This window comes from Phyllostomus discolor, chromosome 5 (genome assembly GCF_004126475.2).
Source record: "Phyllostomus discolor isolate MPI-MPIP mPhyDis1 chromosome 5, mPhyDis1.pri.v3, whole genome shotgun sequence".
Lineage (NCBI taxonomy): Eukaryota > Metazoa > Chordata > Mammalia > Chiroptera > Phyllostomidae > Phyllostomus > Phyllostomus discolor.
The window spans coordinates 126,675,737-126,692,629 of record NC_040907.2 but is presented as its reverse complement, the minus strand read 5'-3'; the positions used below and the strand labels follow the sequence as shown (position 1 = coordinate 126,692,629).

The window sequence follows — 16,893 nt, the reverse complement described above, 5'->3', positions numbered from 1 at the left end:
GGAATAAAAAAGGCTGCAATTAACTCCCCAGTTCAGTTCCTCCATTCCCACTACCTTTGCAGAAGAGCTGAATGAAGGTCCCTGAATCCCCAGGCAGGTAGCTCTCAGTGCAGAAATTCTCCAGCGCCCCCTCGTGGTCTTCAACATCCCTGCGTGCTCTCAGGGATTACTCCGTACAGCGCAGTGGAGACACCCAATCACAGAGTAGGGAAAAGGAGGCGCACTTACCCAAAGGAAATGCTAGAAATGCTAGAGCTGGGGCAGACCCAGAGCTCCGGGCTGCCAGCCCTTTCCGCAGCATCACTTTCTATCCTTGTAGTTCTCCATAGTGGTTCACTGACACAGCAGGCAATGCTATTAGCACTTATTATTTATAAATATTATATTACTCTTTCTAATGTGCCACACTATTAGGTGTGCCGTGATACTGTATTATAGATTAAGCTCAATTAGGTAAATATATAAAATGCAAAGGTGGCACCCCCTGTTATTATAAACTGGAATCACAACACTCCAGTGATTTCAAGGGTCCACCATTTCACATGTCAAGGACCAGACTTTTATCCCCTGCCCGCTGTTGTTGGGAGGCAGGCTTTCTGCATAAACTCATTCCCACCACCTCATTTGCAGGAAGGTCAAGACGCCCAAGGAGATAAAGTCTCTTGAGATACAAATGGTACTTTAAGTGGACGAGGTGACAAGAGAAGAGAGGAAACTACGGAATGCCCTTCGGTGGGCTTTTCTCGAATGGGGTATAGGAAATGACCGCAGGAGGGGGTGGAGTTAGAAGGACTCACAGGGCCGGGGTGCGAGAGTGTGAGGACTGCTCACCTTTGATGGCCGGGACCTTGGCGCTGGCGGGTCTGAGAGCGCAGGGACGGAATGAGTCCCAGACCGACGGCAGGAACCAGGGAGGATCAGGACTGGAAGGCACCGGGACCTGCCTCTCAGAAATCCTGGCATGAACCCTTAGGCTGAGGTTTTTTTTAAATTTCATTTATTGTTTACATATTTTTATTGTATTTTTTCCATTACCATTTACTCTCGTACCTCTTCCACCTCCGCGCACCGCCCCCGCACGGCGCTCAATTTTTGTTCTCCTGTACCTTTGTTATGCCTGGGTCGCGAAAGAGAAAAGGGCACAGTTCTGCTGCCCCCTGGAGGGCTGACTTATCGCCTCCCCCCGCCCCCACCCCAAGAAAGGTGTGGTTGGCGGAATGCGCGCCACCAAAGGCACTGGGGAAACTGCAGGACTCGGGAAGCAGACAGCCCAAGGTGGAGTGAGTCTGGGGAGTCGGGGAAGAAATGAGACGTGGCGGGGGTGGGGTGGGGGGGGGGCGGGGGCGTAATGGCAGCCGAAGGGATTCTGATCCTCCTGCTCAGAACCTGGAGATCCATCTAGATGACTCAGCCGGGCTCCTCGGAGGACCCCAAAGGCTGGCTTTGCCAACTCGTCAGAGAACAGAGTGATGTCTGGCCCCATGACTTCGGTGGAAGGCGCGGAGGGCTGTCGGTGTGAATCCGGAGAAAGGGAGAGAGGTGAAGCCTCAACCCCACTCCACACCCTCTTCCTGCCTATAAATAACCCCTCGTCACTTCAAAGGGGACAGAGATAGCGGGAGAGGCTGCTCCCGGGGCCAGTGGCTCGGGGGAGCGGCCCCTGCACACCACGCCCCCCACCCCGGCGAGTTTGAATAAATAAACAAATCCAAGCCTTCGGCCGGGCTGGAGGTGGAGGAGGAAAGGAGAGGAGGAGGAGGAGGGAGGGAGGGGGGCGGGAGAGATTAGTTTGGGAAGTAGCACGGATTGCTCATCCGATCCGTGCAGCCGCAGCTAGTGTGTCAAGTTACAGAGACGCCGGAATCGGCCCCAGCGCTCCTCCGCAGCGGCCACGACCCACCTCTGCCCATGGGGCCCTCTAATTGCGCCCCTTTGCTCCGGGACTGAAACTGGCTCGCGGGGAAGACGCGAGACACCAAGAAGCACCGACTGTGCAGAATCAACTCGAGGACTCTGCAGACACTTGAAGGGAAAGACGGGCGGAGAGGAGTGCCGGCCAGATTCCCCTAACTTTCCCGGACTTGGAACGCTCTTCGAAGTAACTTTTTCTCACCTGGGCGGACCCCGATTACCACGGATTGTGTTTTCTCGGCTTTCCCCCCCTTGCTGCTAATTTTTCCATATTTCTTTGCTGGGAGCAAAGGAAAGGGACATTTTCCAGCAACACAAGCCCTTTCCCCGTGCCCCGCAGCTTGGATCGAGCCTTTGGGCAGTGGCTCTCTCTTTTATTTATTCTATTTATTTATTTATTGATTCTCAAGACGCGAGGGGATGGTAGCAGAGCGCGCTCGAAAAGCGGCAGCTGCGGGTGCCCGAGGCCCTGGGGAACTGGGCGCTCCTGGGGCCGTGGCTCTGGCGGTGGCGTCGGCTGAGCGCTGCGCGCGGCTGCCGAGCCCGGGGTCCTTCGGGCTGCTGGCGCTGACCCTTTGCTCGCTCGCGCTCAGCCTGCTCACCCACTTTCGGACCACGGAGCTGCAGGCCCGGGTGCTGCGCCTGGAAGCGGAGTGTGGGGAGCAGCAAATGGAGACAGCTATTTTGGGACGAGTCAACCAACTGCTGGATGAGGTCTGTGCTCTTTGTTGCTGGCTTTTATCCCTCCCCGCGGCGCCCCCTCGCGCAGCCTCCAAACTCTCCACCACTCGGTGCCCGCGGGAGCTTTCTATCCACGCCGCTCGGTGCGCCGCGGGACTCGCCGGAGTTATCTGAGGGAAGGGTGGGGCCAGGGAAAGGCTTTGCCCTGCCAGAGACCCCGAGGACCCGAGTTGTTTGCGCGGGACCCTCTCAATGCCCTGCTCCGGCAGGCGCCCCCCGTGTCCGGGGCTGGGAGAGCCCTGGGCGCTTGAGGCAGGTGGAGGAAGGCATGGAGCTCCCAGACGCTCAGAGGCGGCCAAGCCCCACTTCTCCCACCCGGCCCCGGGCCAGGGTAGTGTGAGAGCCGCCCAGCCTCCACGCTGCAGGACGTGTGCCCCGTGGCCCCAGGCCGAGGCTTGCTGGGTCTCCATGGCCCTCCCCATCTCTCCCTGGAGGATCAGTACTGCCTTTTATTGATAAAGTTCCTTTTGGAAGATAGAGTGAGAGAGTGAGTCATCCAAGGGGCTGAGGGGCCAGAGGGGGCAGGTCTTGCAGCTGGTGGCGTCCTGGCCCCTGCCCACTGCCCCAGACCACTGGGGCCCAGGTGTGGGTCTCCCTGGCTCTGCCTACCCTCTTGTTCCTAAGCTGGGTGTCTTTTTTCCTGCCCTCTGGAATGGTCCCCCAACATTTTGTGTCTGTGTGGTTTTCTGGGGAAAGGGTGCTGAGCTTCCTCCCATTTCCAAAATGTTCATTGACACAAGTGGATTAAAAGCCACTAGTGTCTCTTAACCATGGCAACCCGGGGAATACATAAAAAGACCCACCCTCCCCAGGAAGGAGGGACATACTGTCTTATTGGTGCCCTCAGAGAACAGGCACAAGGCCTGGTTAGTAATGTACGGGAATCTGGACAGCACAGGGTATCCAGGGCCAGGATAGAGGGGAGGAGCCACAGGTAAGGGCTGCAGCAGCCTGGGAAGAGGTCCTGCAGTAGGCTGGCCATGGAAGGTTTCCATCATAAAAACCAGGAGGGCCTCTTAGTAAGAAGTGGGGTGGAATAGTGAAGAACAGGATGGCAGAGTCCAGCAGGCCTGTTTTATTCCTACTCTGCTGCTTAGAAGCTGTGCAACCTGGGGCAAATGCCTTATTCTCACTGGGCTCGAAAAATGGTGGTGACGATGGCAAGCATAAGAGCCCATCTCTTACTGTAGTGGTGTTGTAACCGTTCCAGAATGATGTGCCAGTTCCCTACAGCCTGGCCCCTCTCAGGTGCCCCTCCCTGGCAAAGCCTGGTAGCTGGCAAAGCAGGTCTCCAGAGTGGTCAAGGAGAGGGAGGCCATGTGGCCAGAGCAGAGAGAGTGGCCACAGGGCAAGTTTACTGCTGCTGTCAGCTCATTCCCAGGCTCTGCCAGGTCCTAGGGAATCCAGAGGGATGTCAGGCCACCACAGTTCCCTGGACTGGGGGAGGGGGAGGGAGGGGCTCAGCAATGCAGGCAGCCTCTGGGGTCTGCCTGCGAGTGCACATGAGCCTGGCTGTGCAGTGGCGGGTGTGAGGGCAGTGAGGGCTCTCCCAGGTGTCTGTGGGGTGCCGCTCGCTGAAAGACAAGTGTCAGACTCTGGGAGTTTTGCTCCTTTCCCAGCATCCTCCTTTCCCCTTCCTGGCCACTCCTGTGGGCCAGGATATGCCCCAGCCCTTTCCCAGATCTTGTTTCCTCTGTTTGAGACTGAGCCACGCCACATCGCATGCGCTCAGGGTCTTGGAGCTGGCAATGTTATCTGACATGCTGACTCCTCTTTCCGAAACTGCAGCTTCATGTCTGCCCCACTGACTTCTAGACCTCTCATCTGCAGAGCAGCTGAACTGGCCCTGTTTCAACAGACGGGGGAGCTCAGGCCCAGAGAGGGGCAGTAGGTTACTCAGAGTCACATGGTGAGATCCAGGACTACAACCTAGGTCTTCTGACCCTGCGTCAGGTGCTTTTCCCACTGTGTCCTGCATCTTCTTTGTCCATTCTCATCCGATCATTCAGCAAATGCTTCCTGAGGGTCAGCTGTGGGTCAGGCAGTGTGGACACGCTTCTGCCTTCCTAAAGGTGCAGACAAACGGGACACAAAGAAGGAAGTGGGCAGGGGCTGTGTCGTGTGAAAGGTACTGACAGGGGCAGGAGAGGAGGCCTGGGGAATGCACTGCCATGTGGCGCACCTGATGGGGGTGGCTTCCTGGGAAAGTGGGTTTCAAGCAAGGTCTTAAAAAGTAAATAGGAGTTTTCCAGGCAACAGATGAGTGTGGGTGTCTTGTTCTTAGGGGCGAAGGGAACAGCTTCTGGAGGCTGGAAGTCAAAGGGAGGGGTATGCTTTGGGGAACTGAAGAAAGTCCACGACCCTGGAAGGGTGGAGAGTGGCATGGTGGAGGGCATGGCTGGAGAGAGACAGGGGCCTCGGTCAAGAGGGACCTCAGAGACAGTCAATCTGTGTAAGAGCAGTGGGGAGCCATGGGAGGGTCTAGAGGGGAGCAGTAATGTCCCCAGAATGGGAACTTAAGGCAGAGCAGAGAGGTCAAACGAGAGGCTAGTGCAGGCCACAGAGGACTGTGACTCAGATGAGGGGGACAAGTGGGGTCAGAGAGGAGTGCATGGAAGTGGTGGCAACAGTAGTGGGACCTGAAGTCGGTAGCAAAGGGCATTGGAACCAGAGAGAGAGAGCTGTCCTATGTGTGGCCTAGCCTGTGTGCAGATGGCCCTCGGGTGCATCTCCAGGGTGTGACATGCAGTCCAATGGCTCCTGAAGGGACATTCTGAGGGGTGCGTTGTCCAATATGGTAACCTCCAGTCACAAGCAGCTCATTTACATTAGTTAAAATTAAACAAAATTTAAAATTTAGTTTCTCAGTCACACCAGCCCCATTTCAAGCAAGTGTCCAGCGGACACCGGGCCAGTCAGCACAGGTACAGAGTCATCACACATGTGGTGGCAGGAAGCTCTGCTGGGCAGTGCTGCACCAGAAGCAGGACACTTCTGGGCCAGCAAAGGTGTCCCCAAGCAACTCAAGGCCCTTCCTCCACCCTAGGCCTTTTCTTTTTGAGGGGTGTTCTCCCAAATTGGAGCAAAGGGCACAGGTGAGGAAAGGGTGAGGCAGAGAAGGGAGAGCTGGAACCGGTGGAAACTCCTGGGAGAAAAGAAGATGCAGAGAAGAGAGGAGGACATGGCTTTGTTAAAGAATGAACCTAAGAAATGGTGTGCAGAGGACCCCTGTTCTCAAGGGGCACACAGATGCCCTGCGAATATGGGGGCCTAGACACAGGATTCCAGCTGGGCTTTGCCGCCCCCTGAGCTCCAGCTTCCTGCTCTGTAAAACCCAGGCCCTGCCTCCCTCCTGGGGATGCTGTGAGATTCTCAGGGATGGCAAATGGAAGATTGCACTGCAGGGCGCCACCACCAGAGGCCATGCTCAGGGCCACAGGAGTGCCTACAGGGGGCTCCCAGGGACATGGGGCAGGCAGGTAGTCCTGGCGTAGGTGGGCCCTGGCCACTCCCTGAAGGATGGAAGAAAGGCAGTGGGCAGGGCACCTGGTGAGGCACACAGCCTGTGCGATGGCCCAGGGGCAGGGATCTAGGGGCAAGTTCACTCCACTCACCCCAGTCAGGAAAGGATCTGTGAGGCAGGAGGAAGAGGGGACTGCCAGGGAAGGCTGAGGGGACCCAGCAGGAGGGGAGCCTGGAATGAGGAGAGCCCCAGCCCCAGGCAGATGTAAGCAGAAGGGCCAAGCCACTGGGAGGGGAGGAGGGGGTGGGGGATGGGTGGGGGGGCCAGCTCGAGGGAGCTGGGAGTGCGGCTTCCAGCCCTCAGGCCCCAGCTCTTCCCCCATCAGCCCGTCTCTCCTGGTCTGGGACCCTTAATGAGCACTCCAGCTGCTGTTGCTTGATGTGCTTGCTGTGAAGAGAGAAACCGGAATGTCCCAAATGGAAGCAATCAGATGTCACCTATGGCTGGGCAGAGGGTGTGCGCTGAAAGAGGAAGGAGAGGAATTTAGAATAACCAAATTCATTTGTGGGCCAAGGCGGGGCAAGGGGTTCAGCAGCCACCTTCAAGGTGAATGCTGAGGGACCCCAGACAGACTCCCTCGCCCCTAAATATAATAAGACCAACCGTTGTAATAGCGATGCCTCACATTTATAGGGTGTGTGCAGGGGCCCTTTATTGGGTCCTTTCCAGAGGACCTTTTAGGGGGGAGATCAAAGCAGTGGCTGAGAAGCTGGGGCTTTGCATGGGTTCCCCTAGGACTGAAATGCTGGGAGGAGAGCAGGAGCAGGCCCTTAAAGGGAGTGTGCATGTGACACATGAGGGGGGTGGCCTGTGCAGTAGTGTCCTGTGGCGATCACGGCTGCCTGCACCTCGGGAAATGAACAGAACTTAGATCCCGGTGCCCTCATATGCAGCAAGGACCCCACTATGTCATCCTAACCCTACTCCTCCTTTCATGGAAGGAGCAAATGACTCGGGATGTTGACAGAGGGACAGTCCTCTTAGCCTCTCTAGTCCAGTGCCCTTGCCCCACAAATAATTGTCTCCGCTCACCAGTCCCTGACCCTCAACAGACGTGGCTCATCAATTGTAGTGTCCTTCCCCCCTGAACTTACTGCCCCAGATTCCTTCCAACACTGTGGCAGGAAGCTACCACTAACTAGTGAGCTGGTGTTCAAGAGAAGAGCTATTTTATCACTCTAAGTTTTGTAAATGCAGAGCAGTAGTTACTATAGATAAAGCCAGGGAGCATTTCTAAAGTTTTACAGCTTCTCCAAAGGCCTTAAAGCAAGCTGGTAGCTCCAGGCCAGACTGAGGACCTCATTAAGTAGCCAACCCTCCGGGAAGGTGGGGGGGGGGGGGGGAGTCAAAGCATCTGAAACAAAATGCCATCTGCCTTAAGCATAGTTCCACATTTGACTCTCTTGGAAAAATGGCTCTTCCCCTTACTCTCGACTTGCCCCAATGCACTCTGGAAACCCTTACCAAAGAACCCCAGCCCAAGGGGGCTCCCTCCCTGCTTCAACTTCCCGTGGACCTTCCTGGCCACACCAGACAGCTAGCTCAGAGAAGGAAAATAGGTGAGAAACGGCACATGTGAACTTCTCTTACCCCAGAACCTCAGTGGCCATGCCTCATCCCTCAGCACACTCCCAGGGAACCTAGATGCACCTCAGAATCCTTCTCAACACGGTACACCAGGCTGCCACTTCCGGTCATAGTCAAAGGCCAAGGTAAAATCTATTTGCCATCCGTGGCTCGGCCTCAAAACACATTGCACAGTTTGCCCTCCTCTCTACTGCCTTTAAATGTCTTGTCTCTCCATTCGATCACGCCCAACCTGGTGGCAGGGAGAGGGCTCCCTAGTCTTGGGGTCTTTGATGGGGTCTAGCCAGGGACTTGGCATGTAACAAGCAGCCCTCACCAATCAGCTGCTGGCTCACAGGCTCCCTGCTGAAGCTGTCTCAGTCCTCTGCCCTCCCCACAGCCCCACACCTAGACCCACCTGCATGCTCAGCACTTGCTGGGGAGACAGTGCCCTGGAGGTGGGTGTCTTGCAGCCACCAGCAGAGGGTGAAATGTTCAACTCCTGAGTCAGGGCTGCACCCCTGGCCCTGGCTGGGAGAGTGGGGATGGTTTAGTCAGTGCGGTGTGTTTCCATCCAGACAGACCAGCTGGGAACACCCAGCCCCTCCCATCACCTACTTTTGAGGGTCTGTAGCTTCTCCTCACCTTCCTAGGCTGCCTGACTGGCATGTTTTAGTGGTGGCAGAACAGTGAAGTGGGCAAAGCCCCAGCATTCAATGCCACGGGGACCTAACTAGTTGTGTGACCCAGCCTCAGCGTCTTGATCCGAAAAAAATGGGGATGACAGCATCCTCCTCCCAGGGCTGTTGCAGGATTAAATAAAGTCATTCAGTGGATAGCAGCATCACGACCTCCCTCACGGCCGGAAGAGATAAGATGGGGCTGTGCCAGGCTCACAAATTTTATTAATAGCTAATATCTACTGAGTACTATATAAATAGCTGTGCATCTATTCATTTAATTCTCACAATGGTCTATGAAGTGGTTATATTTTTACTATTCCCTTCTTACAGCAGAGAAAACGGAGGCCCAGAGATGTTAAGTAACTTTCTCAAGGTCACACAGCTAGTAAATAGCAGAGCCAAGCCTTGAGTCCAGGCAGTCTGACCCCAAAACCGGCGTTCTGAGCCACTGGTACACACCACCTGCATGAGGCACCATACCCCACTAAGGCAGGTCACACAGGCCAGGGGCTGGGGACCTGTTCGCTTCAGTTCGGCTCCCACAGAGGTGGCATTTACTGAACCGACACAATACCACCTTTGTTGTGAGAATGACACGGAGGATGCCATTTGTTGTCGCCAGCCTTGGTTTCCAGAAAGCTTGGACTTCCCAGGAGGGATGGACTGGCTCTCATCTCTTGGACACTGGATTGTCCTCTGGGAAGCTTGGCACCAAACCTGGGCTCCCCGCATGGTGTGGCACCGTCCTCCGGGCAGCAGTCTTTGCATAGCCCGGCTCCCAGTTCTGCGCGGTCCCCCTGCCCCGCCAGTCTTTTTCCCTCTTACCACCTGCTGCCTTACTATATAACGTGTGTGTGTGTGTGTGTGTGTGTGTGTGTGTGTGTGTACGCGCATGCGCATCTGTCTATGCAGCTGCCTGAATGCCCCTTTTTGGTGCAAGATAGGGGTGAAAGTTCTATAGTAACTACGCCTTTTTAAAGTTATTCCTGCCTCCTTCTCATCATATTTACACATGCTCAAAGCCTGCTCTGAACTGGTGACAGGCTGGCTATGTAGTGCCACCTGGGTGCTTTAAAGAACACCACGCTGACCCACTTTCCAAAACCTTGGTGTGAATCCCCATGGGGAGGCCCTGGGCATAGGGTGATCACCGGCTTCGTGGCAGGCAGTGCCCTACACACACACACACACACACACACACACACACAGAACTCCCTGTGCCCCGGGCCTGGGGTATCCTGCGCAGTCCTGCCCAGACTCCTCACCTGGGTCCCAGGCAGTGCTCGAGGGCCTGATGGTGACTGACATGAGGGTCACAACGAAATGTCGATAAAAGCACTACTGTGCTGTATGCAGCATGAAAGTCTGGGAGATTCGAACAGTAGGTTATTTTTTTGGTGGGGGGGTGAGGGTTGGTTTTGATTTTTTGGTTTGTTGTTTTTATTTAAAAAAAATAAAATCAACTGAGGGTTTGCCATCCAGAAGAAAGGAAGTTTTAGGAGAAGCTTCAGGAATCCTTCTCCCACATCTTTTGGTTAGATTCTGCCCTCCCAGAAGCAACTTGCTGAGTCCTCAGTAAGTAAAGGAAGTCAGCGGGCTTCCCCAGAGAAACTGAGGCCGGGTCTGGGGAGGAGCTGGGAGGGCTGTGCAGGCTGGGTCCCAGGCTCTCCTGGGTGTCATCTGGCCTGCCAGCAGACAGACCCCAGCAGCCGTTCCACGCTGACACTCCTGCCATCCCAGCGGCCTGCCGCGTGCCTTGGGGGGTGGCCTCCGTGAAGAAAATTCTCTATGACCAAAGGGCACAGGGATGGGGCTGCTGGCAGCAGGGGCTCCTCTGGACCCTCAAAGGATGAGCACAAGCCCAGCACAAAGAGGCAGAACTGCCTTCCTGCGAGGCTGGGCGCAGCCTTCCAGAGGGACACTGGGCCCTGTCTCCCTTCCTGGAGGCCACTGTGGGTGTGCCAGCAGCCCTCCTCCGGTGGCCAGAGTCCACATGGGCTGGGCCTCCTCTGCCACCTCTTTAGTGCCCCTTCCTCTCTGCACTGCCCCTGCCCCCAGCCTCACTGGCCTCCCTGACGCCTGTAGTCACTCTTTCCTTGGCCTTTCCTTTGCTCAGGCGTTTCCTACCGAGGCAGGCTCCCTGCCCACCCCAGTCTCCTTCCAGGGACCTCACTGCTACCTGTTGTGTAAGGTGCACTGGAAAGGCCTGGCTGCCCCCAGGCCTGGCACCCTGCCGTCCAAGGAGCTTTGCTTTGCACCTGCAGTCGCCCGGTACGAGGGAGATGCCTTGTGAAGGTGCCTCTTCAGCTGTCACTGGGGGTTTTCTGTATCAGGTCATGCTCTGACAAGGTGGCCTGTAGAACAGGACATGAAGGGTGACCTCTAGGGATAAGGATGCAGAAAAGGGGCTGATTGAAGGGGCATTAGTTGGGGTTTTTCCAGGAGCAGCCTCAGTCCACTTCTCTGTGTTGGCACTTCAGGTTTCCTGGGCCTAGGAGGAGACTCGGTGACAGGGGAGGTCAGAGGGTGGTCCTGCCACCTCCAGCCTCTCCTCACTCCATATTATCAGAGCGTTGGAAGGAAGGGGCCTACGCCCTATACCAGGAACCTCCCACATTTCTGGTTCTCAGGCTCACATACTCTCCGTGATGGGGAGCTCATTGCCGTATGCAGGTGACTATTCCATTATTGGACAGCCCCATTGGCTCTAATGTCGTGTGTGTTCTTCGTCTCATCAGCGCTCCAGAGCCATCTCCTTACCAGCCATCCCACTCCACCAGCATGTCTTGAAAGTGACTCAAACTCAATGTGTCTAAGCCGAACAGGAAGTCCAGCTCTCCCCGCACCCCGTCATCAGTGACTGCAGCACTGGCTTCCCATGCGCCCAGCCCAGGAGCCAGCCCCTCAGCCTCCTGCAGACCTGTCCTCTTCTCTCATCACTGCCCACCCTTCCCCACTGTGCTTCCCTGGGCTCTGCCGGGGGCAGCAGGAGCCTCCTAACTTATCTGTACCCATTCGATCTGCCCGCCCTTTCATCACCCACCCGGAAGGCGGGGGCGGGGGGAGATCTTGAAAAACTCTCAATACAATCACCACATTTCCCTGATTACAGCTCTTCAATGACTTCCTGTTGCTCGCGAGCAAGAAACTAAAGTTTATTAATGTGGTCCACGAGGCCGCAGCACCTGGCCCTTGCCACCCTCCCCAGCCCTGTGACTCACCTCCCCTCACTTTCAGAGTCTGGCCACTAGGCTGCACCCTGTCATGGCTAAGAGCACAGGCTCTGGAGCCAGAGTTCTGAGTTCAAGTCCAGCTCTGCTAATTACTGGTGGTGTGACATTGGACAAGTTATTTAACCGGTCAGTACTTTGGGTTATACCTCTGTAAGATGGGAGTGATGATAAGAGGACCTCCTTCTTATAAGTGTGTTGTTTTTAGGATTAAACAAGTTAAAAGAAGTGCTCTGAGCAGTGCCCAGCAGGCTGGGAATAGGATTGTGATATTGCAATCCTCTGAAAGAGCCCAGCCTCTCTGCAGCACCGTCCAAGGTCTTAGGCACACACCATGGAGGGACTAAGGCTCTGAGCTAGGTTCCCTGGTTCAGGTCCTGCCTCTGCCCTTCTTGGCTGTGTGCCATCACGCAGCCAATTCACCTCTCTCTGTCTCAGCTTCCTCATTCATGACAGCGTTGCTGTAAGTGCTGAATGAATTCATACACGCAAGTCCCTGCCTGCTTTGTAGGAAGCACATTGTTGTACCAGGTCTCAGCGGTTCCCCTGTACCCGCGCCCCTCAGCTGGTCAGTGCTGCTCATCCTCCCTCTCAGCCCAGCTGTCACATCCCCAGGATGAGCCTGCCTAGTCCATGTCACAGGAAGGCACTCAGCACCTCGCCCCTTCCAGATGTGGCTCTGATGGCAGTGGGTGCACTGTGTGCCCTCCCCAGAGGGTGAGCTCCGTGAGGGCAGCCGGAAGGTGTGTTCTGCCAGGCTTGTGTTCCCAGCCCTTTGCGTGGCTCTGGCTCATACCGATGCTCAATACCCATTTGTGAAAGGGAGGGGAGGAAAGAAGGGGCACCTGGCTTCCATCCCAGCATTCTTACCCCAGCCCCTCCCCACTCTGTCGCAGGGGACCCCCTGCTTCATCCTTCTGCCTGCCCAAAGATGACCCCTAACCCCTATGAAGTGCTTGAACTCCTGGGCCCCATGCTAACCTGGCTCCTACCTATATCCACATAGTTCTAGAGCCCAGTTCCTTGTCTTGCCTGAAGTAGTAACAGAGCTTCAGGTTAGCTGGAAGAAAGGACTTCCTCCTGCAGAGGCTGAAAAACTCACACAGGACCATGCATTTCCTTCCCTTGACTTTTTCTGATCTGCAGTGCCTGGGGCACATCTGCCTGTGGTTCTGGTGAAGCAGAGAGGCAGAGGCGACGGCATCCGGAGGACCCTCGGGCCCCTGTTTTTTGGCCCCGGGAGCCTGTGATCAAGCGCCAAATCCACTGCACAAAGAGAGCTGTGGAGGGAGGGAGAAAGCAGTTCCTAAGGCACACACCCCCATGCCACCCCCTCCAGTGCCCCAGCACACAGCCACCCCCTGCCCCAGGCAGACCAGGAAAGTCCAGTTCTGGTGGGTGTGGGTCGGGTGTCTAGTGTCTAGATTTCCTCCCCTTTGATTTCACCCTGCTGAGCTGCCTGTGCCCCAGGGCATGCAGCCGAACTGGGGCTGACTTCCTAACAAACCCGGTCTGTGGGCCGTCATATCCTGCGGTCCCTGGGATTAGGCCCGTGAAGCCAGTACCGCACAGCCCCCGTCCTGTCTCTGTGCCTTTGCTCCTAGTTGGAATGCTCTCCTGCTCCCCTTCTATCCAGATTCTGCTGAAGCCAAGCCCAAAGCTCGTGTCCTCCTGGAATCACAAGGATAGGTCCTGGTAGGCAGACCTCAAAGCAAGTGATTTGGTTCAAGTGTGGATCAGACACACCAGACCGGGACCTGCCCTCAAAGGCCAGCTCAGTCTCCAGCGGGGTGCTGGCCCAGTAACAGTCTGGCTCAGGGCGACGAAAGGGCTCTAGCAAATGAGATCAGGCGCCCACTCTATGCCAGTCCGTGTAATCAGACACTGAAGCAGGGGCCAGAGCTTTGCCCGGTGTGGTCATTTCAATGGGCACCTCCTCCTTTCAGCTTCTAGTTCTCAGGGCCAGGAGGCAGGCTTGCAGGTGGGAGCCTCGCTCACCTTTCTTTCTGCAGCCAGAGGGGGTCTGAGTTGCCCCAGAAGGGAGGGGCACGGCAGCAAACTTGACCACATGCCCACATGCCCGCAGCAGCGCCAAGGCCAGGCAGGCCTCACCTGGCCACTGAGCAAAACGAGCTGGCACGGCAGGTGCTCACCCCTCTTCATGTCCAGGAACCTCTTTTTCTCTTCTGATCTCATCCCACTTTACCCCTCCAACTGCCCCGGGTCAGCCGGCGGATAACTAATACTAACCCCAGTTTATGGAGGAGGAGACTGAGGTCCAGAGCTGTTATATCTTTTGCTTAACACACAGTTAGCGGGAGAGCGGGGGCTGGACCCGGAGGACCTGGCACTCCCAAAGATACCTCAAGCAATGTCAACACTGCCGAGCCCCACGTGAAGTGGACACTTCATCGGTTTGGAGGCCATCTGTGCTAACCTGGAATAGAATCCCACCGCAGACTCCAGCAGGCGGGTTCTAACAAGAGTCATACACCAATAATATCAAACATTAATTTTATTCAATGACCGTTTCATCTAAAGCACTTAGCACAGTACCTGGTATATACCACTCAGTATGTGTAGCTATTATTCGTAGTATTAACTCATTTAATAATTTCACATGGTAAATGCTTCCAAGCATGGTTTCCAAGGTACTTTCCGCAGCAACATTACTAATATCCCCATTTTGCAGATTCCTCCAGGGGCAAGTGCCAGGATCAAGGTCACGCCTATGGAGTGCAAAGCTCACCTGGCCTCTGCGTTGGGCTCCCAACACCCACATCACAACCTGGACCCACCCACATGTCACAGAGGTTCAGGTTGAACCTGAGCCCTTTAAGAACCCAGGGCTGAGCATGGGGAGGGAGTGGCCCCTAAACCCAAGGCCCGGAGGGAGCTGCATTCTTTGGGGGGAGTGAGTAGCCACTTGGCATTTTCCCTTTGATACTGATACAGGCATTTTAATAGCTGCGATGACCAGGCGGGTGATGTTTCAGCTGTGGCCACGTGGGGCATTCCAGGAGGCCCTGGCCGCCCATAGGGGCAGAGCAGGAAGATTTCTCTGTCCCAGACGGCTGGGGGTCCACCCCAGGACCTCAAGATGTTTTCTACCTGCCCCAGCACCTCAGCCTGGGCATTTCCTTTCAGGGGGTCTCACACTCAAATTCAGGTGCCCAAGGGAGCCAGGGTGGTGACCTAAGTAGGGAAGCTGGCCAGGGTGAGGGCCCTGTGGTGACCTGGACAGCACATGCCCATCCGAAAGAGGCAGCTCCCACTCAGCACCACCCAACTATAACCATGGCCCAGGATTGCCAAATCCTCCTATTGTACAAGAGATCAAAAATCTAGACCTTTATGCGAAATCTCCTGTTTTGTAAGCAACCAATATTTACTGAGCATTTACCACATGCCAGGCGGTGTCCTCGGCACTTGGGGATATGGCAGTGAATGAAACAGACCAAAATACCCATGCTCTTACGGTGCTTACTTTGGAGTAGTGGGGGGAGACTTAAGCAAAACAATTAAGGCACAGCAAAATCCTAAGGAGAAAATAAAACGAGGAGGAGAGGCAGGAAGCGTATTGCAGGAGGGCACCAGGGACAGGGAAGGCCTCACTGAGACTGACCCTGGTGGCCTAGGAGGAGGACACCCCAGGCAGAGAGGGCAACACGAGCAAGGGCCCTGAGGTAAGGAGGGAGCCTGGCGCGTGCAGGCACATCAAGGGGGCCTGTGAGGTCACCCTGGCTGCCACGCTGAGTGGTCTGCAGGGCAAGGACAGAGGCAGGGGATTCATTCGAAGGGGATCACAGCCATCAAGCCACAGATGATGAGACTTGGCCCAGGGGTAGTGGTGGGAGTGGGGTCCAATCCCGGATCTGTCTGGAAGGTAGAGAACAGGAGTGGCTGACTGGATGGGTACAGAGTGCGAGAGAAAGAGACATCGCCAATGAAGTCAAGGTTTTGAACAACGGGCAGGATGCAGTTGCCATTACCTGTGATGAGGGCAGGCAGGCCTGGGGGGAGGGGACAGAGTAAGAGGAGCTCAGTTTTGCAGAGCTAATCGAGGGAGGCCCATCGATGGAGATGTCAAGTGAGTAGATTCATCTGGAGCTCCTGAGGAAGGTCCGGGCGAGAGGTGCAAAGTGCGGGGCATCTCCACACGTATGTGTGTCAGAGCCCTGAGACTGGTGAGAGCCCCAGGGGCCAGCGCAGAAGGAAAGGAGGCGAGGCCGGGCCCTGCGGGTCCCCGCCATTGCGGAGCCGGGCGGGGAGAGGGAACCAGCAGGGGACACGGAGAGGGGGCATCGAGTGGTGGGAGGCAGGTCTGGAGACAGGTGTCCCGGGGCGAGGGAAGCCAGGGTGTCAAGCAGAAGCCCAAGTGAGCAGACACCACCATGAGGGGCTGAGATGAGGTGAGGGCTGCCCACTGGGCTTAGCTACCCCGAGGTCACGGGTGGCTACACGGAGGTCAGCAGTGACCACACAGAGAACCTCCCTGTGAAGGGAAGGTAAGAGCCGACAGAAGTGGTCCAGGAGAGAGCAGGGGAACGTACCCTTCATCAGGGAGGGGTTTTTCTTCACATTCAGTATTTTTATTAAAATTTTTAGCGAGTTACATATCTCCCCACCCTTTCTTTTAAGTTACTGTGGCAATTTTCCATAACAGACTATTATAAGAGAAACTTTGGTTGAAAATGGAATGAAATAGCAAAAACAAAAAAAAACAAATGAAAACCAACAAACATACAAAATGCAATTGCTGCTGCTTTTAAAAAAAGACCGACATTTTCACCAATTATATTTGCACAAACCACACTAACAACATTTGCTTGGCCAAGAGAGGGCTTTCATTATCCTGTTTTTTATGATGGGAGGAGCGAGAGCGTGCTTGCGTGATGATTTACAGCAGCAGTGGGCACGGGCAGCTCGGCCCCGCTCGAAGCCGGTTTTCAGGCTGCATGTTCTGTGGGAGCGCAGCCACGCTGGCGTTGGGAGCTGTCTATAGCTGCTCTCCGCCGACATCGTGGAGGTGAGTGGTTGTGACAGGGATCACATGGCTCTCGGGGCCTGAAACATTTCCTAGCTGGCCCTCTCCAGAAACCGTTCGCTGACGAGTGTGTAAGTGACCAGTCCCAAGGAGGAAATGGGTGATGCAGGTGGGGGGAGACTTGCTGCCGAGGTGCCCTGGAGCAGGCAGAGGGGGGAAGACCCTCAAGCAGGTAGAGGTTGGCCTTCTCTG

General features: G+C 55.6%; 1 protein-coding gene across 1 annotated transcript in view; it reads left to right on the top strand.

Moving 5' to 3' along the window:
• The first annotated feature begins 1,755 nt into the window (after positions 1–1,755).
• COL13A1 (collagen type XIII alpha 1 chain) overlaps positions 1,756–16,893 on the top strand; it is a 146,721-nt gene continuing 131,583 nt past the window's right edge. Inside the window, exon 1 of the mRNA XM_036026860.1 lies at positions 1,756–2,625. Coding sequence (XP_035882753.1) covers positions 2,332–2,625 — 294 coding nt within the window. The 5' untranslated portion in view covers positions 1,756–2,331. The remainder of the gene's footprint in view (positions 2,626–16,893) is intronic.